The following is an 11,133-nucleotide window of genomic DNA, read 5'->3' as shown; positions in this document are numbered from 1 at the left end:
TTAAAATTATAATAAAAAAATAAATATAAAATATAAAAATAAAATAAGTAATAAATCAAACTTACCAATAATCATGACATAAAAATTGAGTTATGAATTAAAGGTTTTCAGTACAGAAAATGCTAGCAAGCAAAAATGTGTAAAAAAATTTTTTTTCTATAGTATTTGGTAAAAAGAAAAGAGAATAAGTAGTGGTTGTGAGATTTTAGAGTAATGTGGTTTGAAAATAATTTTATTGCAATAGATTTTATTCTAATCCTATTAAAATTTGTTTATAACTAATTGTCGTGGGACATCTCACCAAATAAAAAATTATTGTAAGGACAAAATTATAAAATTTTAAAACAATCAAAATATGTTAAAACAATTTTAAAATTATTCTAAGGAGGAAATTATTAAATTTAAAAAAAAAAGTAAATTAGAAAAGTTTTGAAATTGTTGGGGGCACTAGCCGCCCGCTCCCCTCCGCCTCTGCCCTCCATCGATTATTGCCAAGTATACATTGAGCAAGGTAGACACCATTAAGAGCTGCTTCCTGACATGGCTTGTTTTCCTCCATGGTTAACCCTGGGACCTAGCTCAAATCTATTGAATAGGTAAAGATTATTCTCTTGTATAACACAAAGATAAGTATTATAAAAAAGAAAGACAAATCTTACGAAGCAAAAATCCAAAGAAACAGCTATGAAGCTTAATGAATTATATGAGAATTCCACTCTCTGCTGCATCACAAGCAGGTCCTTCAATCTTTGTCATTTTCCACTGAAAGTGCTAAGCCCTTTTTCCATACAGTACCTTTTCTAATTTACGTTTGATACAACAATTCTTAATTTTGATTCATGCCACTGAGTCAAAATTTTCCTTAATTCTAGAACCCGAACATGTGATGATCATAGCTTCTCTGGAATTTAAACATTTCTATTCAGTGGTTATTTCTGCTAAGCCTCCTCCGAGGCCAGGTCCAAAATGTCCATGCTTACCACAGCATTCTCTCATATAGCTCTTGCAACAACCACCAAATTCTCTCTTCTCCAGAGTCGTACGAGCTTTAGCAGCCTCAAAGTTTGGACTCATCGGAATGTCTATTGCAGTGTGAGGTGGCTGATCACTGTAGTCTATACAACACTTGTGTGGATGAGAATAAGCCTTTGGATTTAGGCTCTCCGAAGAACTATGTTCCACCAAGTTTCCTAAAGCTTTATCGTTAGTGTGGTTCTTAACATGGTTTTCACCGCAATGAACAGAATGACAATGACCAATTTTTGTCTCTCGCTGGTCTTCTATGCAGTAACTAGCTTTTCTGCATTTATCTTCTGTGTTCAAGCCCAAACTCCGATTGCCTGAACAACAGTTGCTGGACAAATTGTGTGCCTCAGACTTGTCATTGACCATGCAACAGCTTCCCTGGTCACAGTTCTTTTCTTCATGGGATCTATCACTAACAGAACCATTGTGTGCCCTTGCTGAGTCCGCAGAACATGAATCTGTACCGAAAGGGCTAGATTGACATTTTGCGGCACACTTCTGCGAGGAACATTTTTTAGGCGCACACGGCTTTTGGACTTTTTGGTCTATGCTAGCATGTTGATGGTTATGAGATGAGTGGCCGTGAAAGGTTTTGCATCCATGTTTGTCTGTATGTGATGCAGTTGAAGATCTGCAACATTTTCCTGCACGTTTGTCATTGACCATGTAACAGCTACCCTGGTCACAGTGCTTTGCTTCAAGGGATCCATCACTGACAGAACCATCGTGTGTCCTTGCTGAGTCCGCACATTTATTGCTCCCACATGAATTTGAACATGAATCTGAATTGAAAGGGCTAGATTGACATTTTGAGGCACACCTCTGCGACGAACATTTTTTAGGCTCACACAGCTTTTGAACTTTTTTGTCTGTGCTAGCATGTTCATGGTTATCAGATAAGCGGCAATGACTGGTTTTGCATCCTTGTTTGTCTGTATGTGATGCAGCCGAAGATTTGCTACATTTTCCTGCATGTTTGTCTGTTCCTCGCAAAAGTAGCATGCTATTACAGATCACCAACAAGCATGTGCCAACATCAGCAAGAACCGCAGCCCACACAAGTGGATGACCAGCGAAGGCCAAAGCAAGAATAGCAGCCTTAGTACTGATTGACAAAATGACATTCTCAATGACTTTCCTATGTGCCTTTCTTGCCAGTTGGATAGCTTTTGGTATCTTTCTAATGTCATTTGACATGAGAATCACATGCCCTGTCTCTGTCGCAAGTGCTGAACCCGAAATGCCCATTGAAATACCAATATCAGCTGTAGCAAGTGCAGGTGCATCATTGATGCCATCTCCAATCATTGCTGTTGGCCCCTCTTTCCTAAGCTCTTGGATTATTCTTGCCTTGTCTTCAGGAAGAAGTTCTGCATGGACTTCATCTAGACGATTCCCTAGCTGCAAGTAATAACTCAGAGATTTAAGTTTTCCAGCTTAAGCCAAAAGGGTTATCAAAAAAAAAAAAAACACACTGTACCAAATTTCTACGCAGGATTTAAAACTAGTTCCTCATGTCATCGTTACTAATTGGATTGAGCCGAACTATATTCAGCATGGTAGTTAATGCCATGCTAATTTGTCCTAATATACAAAAGCAAAAAGTTCAGGACTTGGTAGATCATGATTTCTAGATTGGAAGTGCACCTGTTCTTGTACATGTATGGCTGCTGCTTGATTATCTCCTGTAAGCATAGCAGCTTTTATCCCCATTGACTTTAGCTCATTGACTGCCTCTGCAGCCCCAGTTCGACAAGCATCTGAAAGACTGAAAATTCCAGCAGGGGTTGCTCCAGAAAACACATATCCAATGGTCTTTCCTTCAATCATATTGCCTTCTAGACTTGGAACTATATATCCAAAAATACAAGTATTAAAGTATGAAAGCAGATTGTGGTCTCGGTTTAAGGAAAAGCAACTGAAATGAAAATGCAGAAACAATTAAATAAATCATTATCGACATTACTCAAATTACCCTGCATCAATGTGCCTATTAAACAATTTGAAGCTATAGGAGTCAAAAGTTTTTACCTATTCCATGAGCTCTCAGTGATATTTTTCTGCTTCCAATGTAAATATCTCTGCCATCAATCCTCCCATAAATACCTTCCCCAGGGAAATTGTGATAATCCTCAACAGTTTCAGGGTTTGGTTCGATGGAATGTGACCTTCCATATTCTACAAGTGCAGCTGCCATTGGATGACTTGACTTACTCTCAACGCTTGAAACCCTTAAAGAATAATGTAACTAACATTAACATTTACTGAAAGGCAATTAGTTGGGAAATTCACCAATAATTTTATTGTGGATAATTTGGGTGAGATCAAAAACTTAATTGAACCAAAAGATGTCTTACAACACTACATAAATGAACCTGTTAATACATATTCAAAGTAATTTGAATTATTTTCAAAATGGCGGAATATATAATGACATTCAAAGTACTACAATTTTGTTTGATTTTTCTGTCTTATGTCCACTACTTCTATCGAAGTAAAACATTATTCATAGAAAAGTGAAGTGGAAAGTATCAAGCCCATACCAGTAAAGCAATGTGTTCAAGCTTATATCTTCACAAAGAGATCGAAAATCGGTCACAACAAATTCACCCCTCGTAAGTGTACCAGTTTTGTCAAAAGCTGTGATCTTAATTTTGGAAAGAATTTCAAGATAGTCGCCACCCTTAACTAGAAGTCCTGATGTTGCAGCTTTTGTAAGTGCACAAAAACTTGCAACAGGTGTAGAAAGGATAAGCGCACATGGACATGCACTCACCAAGACAACCAATGCTAAGTAAAACCAGTTGTGAAGGTTATGCACTCTCAGTGCAGCTGGAATCACAGCAATGGCAGCTGATGCAATTACAATTGCTGCAAATAATAACCAATAACAAGAAATGAGTACTATTCTGTTTGGACTTATGTATCTAAGAAAAGAAACCTGCATTGCAATCAAGGAGAGTACTAATGTATAATGACTAAAGATGTTTAGAAAAATTACTTCTAACAAATTTAGAGGTTGGTTAAACCATAAGCCAATAAGCCTTAATGATCTAAACTAAAAAGGTAGTCGTATTACTATTTTTTCATGAGGGAATGACTAAGGAGCTACAAATTCTTAAGAAAATCCAAAACTGGCAACTTGAATGCATTTGTCTATGAATCTTTGGAAAACAAACATCTGTATGAAATTTAAACTCTCTGGTAAGAAGTGGCAAACAAAACCTTGTAAATCTGTAAAAAATTTAACTAACCTGGGGTGTAGAACTGGGCACATTTGTCTATGAATCTTTGGGTTTTAGATTTGCTGTTTTGAGCTTCCTCCACTAGCTTCGCCATTTTAGCCACTACACAGTCTTCAGCTACAGCAGTAGTTTTTACACTAATGTAACCTAGAAGCAGAACAATGCCTGTGAGCACCCGGAATTGTATGAAATAAAAAAGAATAAGAAACAGAGTTGATACCGTTTAGATTGATGGTGCCAGCCCAGACAGTTGAATCCTTTTCTTTGGTAACTGGAAATGATTCACCAGTCAGGGTTTTCTCATCCACTTCACATTTCCCATCTACAACAATTCCATCAATGGGTATAACTTCACCAGCCTTAACTGCGAGAACAGTGCTCAATTTGACTTCATCGGCATCCACTTCTTCTCCTGTCTCAGCTATGACTGCTTTCTGAGGAGCTATACTCATCAACGAGGACATAACAGCAGTAGCCTGAGACATTATATGCTTAAAAGTTTGAACATAATCATATTATATATAATGTACTCATTAAATGCCCTCACTCTATTAATTTATTCAAGCTTACAGTCGAAGCAACAGTAAGCAAACCAGCTCAAAAAATTGATACAGGAGGAAGAAGCAAGCTATTAACAAGACAAATATGTAAAAGTCTTATGATTGATGAGAGGTGTTCGCATATGCTAGCCATTTCATAAGCGTTCTTAGTAAGAACATTAATTATGAAGTTAGAATTATACTAGGACAATTAAAGCAATTACTGACACTAAGTAGTGAGAAAATACATGCTTTCAATGAATTAAACAAGCGTCTTCCAGTGCTGAAAGAGAGGGCAGTTTGTAGCAAACCTTATGGCTTGCTCTTGACTCAAGCCATTCTGCAGTGGTGAAGAGGAAGACGATAATGCCAGCTTCAGTGTAGTCCTTCATTGCAACGCTCCCTATCACTGTGGAATAAATACAGGGTTTCGTTTAAGACATGCGCTTAACAGCAGTACTCTAAACAAGCAACTGCAGCATCTAGAGAAATCGAGCTCCCTTTTACTGTTATTTTGCTATTTCTTTTTCTCTTGGCGTTTTCTGTTTCCCCAAAGTTGTTAAGATGCAAAAACAAAATCATGCAAATAAAAATAAGCAAGTAAAATCTATCACATCAAACATAATTCTTTGCTATAAAATATAAAAACTTTCTTATATATTGAGATGATCGTGGGCAGTAACGTTGAGTGTTCATATCCTAATTGCACAAAGAATCAAATAATTGGAAATGCCAATTTCCAAATTTGGATTGTATGTTACTTTAACATTAATTCATTTTTACCCAACAAATAAGTAAGTCCGTAAACAATGAACATTCATTGGAACACCTAGAAACACAAACTAGAATCTAATTCAAAAGCATGTCCTATGCATCAAATATGCTAGGTTCAAATTCTTTAAGTGCCTTTTTTATTTAGATATCAAAAAGGTGGAAAGGAAATAATAAAATGGCTTATTATATAATTATGAATTAACAAGCACGTCAGAGAAAAGATATTTGGGACAAATATAAAGGGTGTAATGTTTTGTACAACTAATACAAGGTATTAAGAAAATTTTGAACAAAGTGTATAGAATATCATTAGACTCGGTTAAGATTTATGTAAATCCCGGAATTGCAGTATTTTCTTTTTTGATTGGATTAAGCTTTTGAGTTGTTGTCAGATTGACAGATCAGACAGCTTAGGAATGGGGAGAAAATAGACAGGACGGAAACATATAGGAACGTTATGAGGTGTAAAGTTGAACAGCTTAACCACACCTAGCCAATGGCTTCCAAGCAAATTTAGGTCTCATTTTCTTGCATTTGTGATTGTCAAAGCAAGATAGCATTTTATAGAACGGGAAAGGAGGACAAAAGAGAGTTGGTGGGCGAAAAATCAACTGCTAATGGGAAATTTTAACACACTAAGCCTGTATTTTTCTTGGTAGAAAGCAACGGATGGATGCCACCAAAGCCGACTATAGCTTGTAAGCCTTATCACCATATTTTTTTAATCCATGACCAATAACTTAGCTGCAAAAGTCTTTTGTTTTTTATTTGCTGCATACAAGGGAAGACCTAACTTTAGAACCCAGAAAGGAAAGTTCCCAGAGAGTAAGAATAAAGTAAATGCCTATACATTCTTTATTCTACCAGTATTTTGGTCTAGTTTGACATTAAATTATGATAGAAAACAATTACAGTCGCAAAAGGATATTAAAAACCCTTTGTTTCTTATTGTATGAAAAACAATTGAAACCCAAGCCATACCAACTGTCGGGCAAATTAAAAAAACACCCAAAAAAATTTCCAATTTTGATCTATATATAGGTACAAGTTTAGGCAATTCTTCTGAGAAATATTTTAATTTTTTTTTTTTTTAAAAATGGAGTAGTTGTACATATCTATCATCTTTCTTTGTTTGAACATGTCAGTGGATGCAACATCTTTTTATGCATATCTTGAATTTTTTTTCATTTCTGTTTGATAATTTCATTGTCAAATTAAGGACCTCAACGAGATAGCAAGTATGGATATCCGACATGATCATATCTGGGAGCCTATGGAATTGTGTTAGTAAATGTGTATAATATTCAAAGTTCTTAGTAGGAAAATTTTTACTAGCTTCACAAAGCCATCAACACATAATATAAAATTTCATTGAAGACAAATTAAAGAATCCTTTGCAATCTTAAAAAAATTAATAATAAATAAAAAAGAATCTTTGCACACTGACAATTGCTATAACATATGGTAAAATTCATTATTCTAAGATGTTTTTTTTTGGTGACAATATGCCAGGTCAGTCTAAAGGCAAAAAAAAAGAAAGAAAGAAAGGGNTTAATATTCTTATGGCATAGCTAGTCTATTTTTCTAAACCTAAATATTCTAACCTTCCAATTTTAAGACTAATTTTATCTCTTAATAAATTATATGCTACATTTTTTATTATTATATAATTTTCATATTTCTTTTCTGATCTGATATTTATTTCATTATATTATCCCAAGCATTGTAAATAACAAAATATTTAATTATTTATTTATACATTTTATAAAAAAAAACTAAACATACTTTATCCTTTTATTCTATTTGGAGAATATATATTTTTTCATCCTTTTTATATTAATTAAACATTACATAATAATTTATGCACTTATTATATATATGTATGTATGTATGTATATTTTCTAACATAAACTATATCAATTATTGATTAAAAGTGACAATAATCACATAATACAAACAAATAAAAAAACAATCCAAACACCAAAAAAAAAAAAGAGCCCAAACATTCATACATGTTTTGGGCTTTGTTCAACTTCAAAAGAAAACACAAGCTTGGTCTAGCCTGCTGCTCTAAAATGGCCCACTTGATGTGGTGAAATGAGGCCCCCTTAGCAAGGAAAGATGATGCCATTTAGCTAAAAAAAACTTTAACTATAATATCTAGTTTTCCTTTTTCTCCACCTTTTTCTTTCTTCTTCTTCCTTCTCTACCACCTACTTGAAACCCCTATCCCTTTTGCTCCCCATTACTCCAAACTGTCTCTTCTTTTTTCCTAAAGATATAGCCTATATCTCTCTACCTCTCTCCTCGTTTTCGCTAAAGCCCTACCCTTAGTTCAAAACCCTAACAAAAACAAAAGAAACAAAACAAAAAGAAATCATCCTTCCTAGCTATTTTTCACCAATTTTTTTTGTTATTTCTCTCTCTATCTTTTTCTTTTTTTTCATTTTTTCTTTTTTTGTATTCATTGTGGTATCTTGACAGCTGCTAAAGAAAAAAAAGAAGAAAGAAAGAAAGAAAGAAACCTTTTTTGGTGACAATATTCATTTGGCTTTTCCCTCCCACTAAACCTTTTTTATCACGAGAGATAACCTTTACTTAAAAGGAAGGGTTGGAGTCCACCTTAAAAAAGTGAGTGTGAAGCCACTAAAAGGAAAAAAAAAGATAATCCACCCAAAAAAAAAAAAAAAAAAAAAGCAAAAATAGGAAAAGACAACAAGAAAGAAACCAAGGCAGGGACAAAAGCAAAGTTTTATGATTTTTGCCGTGCATTCATATGGTTTAGATTTCACTAAATTCACATTAGACCAAGCAAGCCTGGTTCTGAGAAGAATACAATAAGCTTTAGAAAAGCATTGTTCCACATATATTTATTTTAAAATCTAACCTTTCACTTTTCAAAAAGCCCCTAATTCCCGAAATGATTCTTTTATTTTATATATTAAAATATATATATATATTATAATTTAAGACTAAAGAGACAATATTACATGATACTACCCTCACTCTATCTCCACTTGCCATCCAAAGATGTATAAAACTATAATTATTGATAAGCATAAAAATTAATTAGATGTTAAACATTTGATACAATTATAAAAGCATATTACCTGCACTGAGCATAAGAATGTTGATATCGAGCCTGAAATTCCTAACGGCCGCATAGCCCTTCAAAAGCATGGGGTAGATGCCAACGGCCACAGCTCCTACGGCTAGCCATTGCAGTGGATGGTAGGCATACTTCAACAGTGAAAACAAAAGCAGCAAGCCACAAGCTATTGCAAAAGGGCTGGGCCATTTTTTCTGGTACTTGATCTCCCCACGCGCTCGAACGTTTGCTTCCAGTCTTGCTTGATTTAGAGCCTTAACTGTATAAGAAAAGAAAAAAGCAATATAATTTAGGGAACCAATTCCCAAAAGAAGAAGCAGTCGGTGGTCGTCTGTCAATCATCTTGGCATGTATAAAGGGTCACTGTTCACAACTTTTCAAACAGTAACAACATTTGCAGTTAGGCTTGAGTGACTAAGGCAAATCACCCTAGCTTGTTGCATTTTACATCCCTTCTGGCAAAGTGGCAATTTGATTTGATTTAATTTAATTAAGTATTAGGTACAACCAGATTCCTGACCCCACCATTCGACTCTGACACGTCACCTTGACCCACCCAGAGCATTATTTCATTTTATTAGTAAAACAACACAACACAATTCTTCCTCCCGTTGAGGAATATTATCTGGGCACGCCAATAACAAACAATTCCCATCACCCTTTTTTGCCCTTTTCTTTTTAGGTTGGGTTACTTCCAATTCTCTGATCGTCAAAATCTTCGAAAATAATATATTTTATTTATTCTCTCTCATTTTCTACATCTCTAATTTAATATATTTTATATTTTATATTTTATTTTAACCATAAAACATGAAAAAAGATAATCAAAGATTACGAAAGAGGCGTATAAAATAAGTAAAGATATCAATGGCAGGTCATGTGGTTCACATCGGCCATCGCTTCTCCGCTTTAAGAATAGATTTTAATCCTATTCATATTATAAAAAATAACCATGAAACGGCTGCTTAGTGCTTACAACATCAATGAGGTAAGAATCCAATCAATTTGGCAGTGAAATTGTTAAATAAAAGTCTTCATTTTCAGGCTCATATTTTTAAGTATAAACATGTTTTTCTCACCAACATACCAAAAGAAAGAAAGGAAGAAAGAAGGAGGCGTGGTTGTTTGGGTTACCTATTTGAAGCTGAGAAACGAGGAGATTGTCATGGAGAACAATAACTGTTCTGGTGGGAACAATCACAGATACTTCTTTGACGCCTTCAAGGGATTTTAAGATGTTTTCTATCTGAGCAACCTCCGAGGAGCAGCAGATACCCAGCACATCAAAGTAGCTTTTCTGCAGTTTTTTATTCGCATCCATTCTTACCTTTACCTAATAAATGCTGCAACCAAGAACCAAATATTAGAAAGTGATATATATTCAAACTGATTTGACATAAGGTTAAAAGATGAAGATTTTGGAAATGGCAAATGGGTGTTAAAAGTTTGTTGTCTGGAAGCTGGGATATATATGAACAAAAACAGGACAAAAAAGTAAATAAATAAATAAAAGGAACAGAAATTGAGCAACGAAATACTCCAAGAGAAACACAGAGGTATTCCAGAAGTAACAGGGAAACTCAGGGAAGCCCCATCCTAAGAAAGGAGGACAAGCAAACTGAGAAAATCAAAGATACTTGTATTTCGATTTATAAGAACGCAAGTGACGGCCCAAAAGGGAGGGCTTGGAGTTAGAAACACCACCTTGAACTGGAAAGGAGATGGAAAAGGGGGAGGGAGAAGGGGGGGCCTTCGGAAAGAGAGCTACCGAGTAAGGTATAAGTAGAGAAGGTGGATTGGGACGGTGATTGACTAACTGTAAAAATAAAAAGGAATTTTTTTTTTAAACGGGCCATGTCCATAACATGTTTTTTATCATATATCTTTTTATAATTTTAACTGTTTTTAATCAAAAAAATTAAAATTTAGATAAAATTACTCATAATAAAATTGATTTATTTATTTAACTTCACGTCTCAATCCGAAATCTATTAACGGATTAAGTATGTTTAAGTCTGTCCATCAAACTAACTCATATTTTTTGAGCTTTTTTTATTAAGTTATTTATTTTTGGAGTATTTCTTATTAGAAAGAAAAGTGTTTAAACATTTTGAGCATTTTGGAGTAGTTTTTGATACACGAAAAAAACTTGTGAGCGTTTTGAGTATTTTTAAGTATTTTAGAGTGATTTTTGATATATGAAGAAAAACTTTTGAACATTTTGAGCATTCATAATCGTTAATTATGTTGTTAAATGGAATATAGTATATCGTTTGAAGTTGTTGATCTTATTAAATGGAATTTAATAGTTTTGGTGATTTTTGAAAATTACATGACTAGTTTTTAGGCATTGCGTGATTAACTTTGGGCATTGCGTGATTAGTTTTTGATAAAGCATTGCGTGACTAGTTTTTGATAAGGTATTGCGTGACTAGTTTCT

General features: G+C 34.4%; 1 protein-coding gene across 2 annotated transcripts; it reads right to left on the bottom strand.

Moving 5' to 3' along the window:
- LOC18589361 (cadmium/zinc-transporting ATPase HMA3) lies at positions 669 to 10,495 on the bottom strand. 2 transcript variants are annotated; one of them, XM_018127238.1, is made up of 10 exons: positions 10,398 to 10,495; positions 9,828 to 10,036; positions 8,695 to 8,952; positions 5,122 to 5,219; positions 4,492 to 4,747; positions 4,281 to 4,418; positions 3,570 to 3,897; positions 3,058 to 3,257; positions 2,674 to 2,876; positions 669 to 2,427 (listed from the first exon to the last, which is right to left on the bottom strand). In XM_018127238.1, exons 2-10 carry the CDS (start codon positions 10,012 to 10,014, stop codon positions 919 to 921), a joined length of 3,177 nt encoding a protein of 1,058 aa, XP_017982727.1. In that variant the 5' UTR covers positions 10,015 to 10,036; positions 10,398 to 10,495; the 3' UTR covers positions 669 to 918. The 2 variants fall into 2 exon arrangements, with proteins under 2 accessions (XP_017982727.1, XP_017982726.1); XM_018127237.1 differs by having other exon boundaries at positions 10,232 to 10,461.

This window comes from Theobroma cacao, chromosome 9, assembly GCF_000208745.1.
Source record: "Theobroma cacao cultivar B97-61/B2 chromosome 9, Criollo_cocoa_genome_V2, whole genome shotgun sequence".
In the NCBI taxonomy this organism is placed as follows: domain Eukaryota; kingdom Viridiplantae; phylum Streptophyta; class Magnoliopsida; order Malvales; family Malvaceae; genus Theobroma; species Theobroma cacao.
The sequence above is the reverse complement of the archived record's forward strand: the minus strand, read 5'-3'. Positions and strand labels throughout refer to the sequence as shown.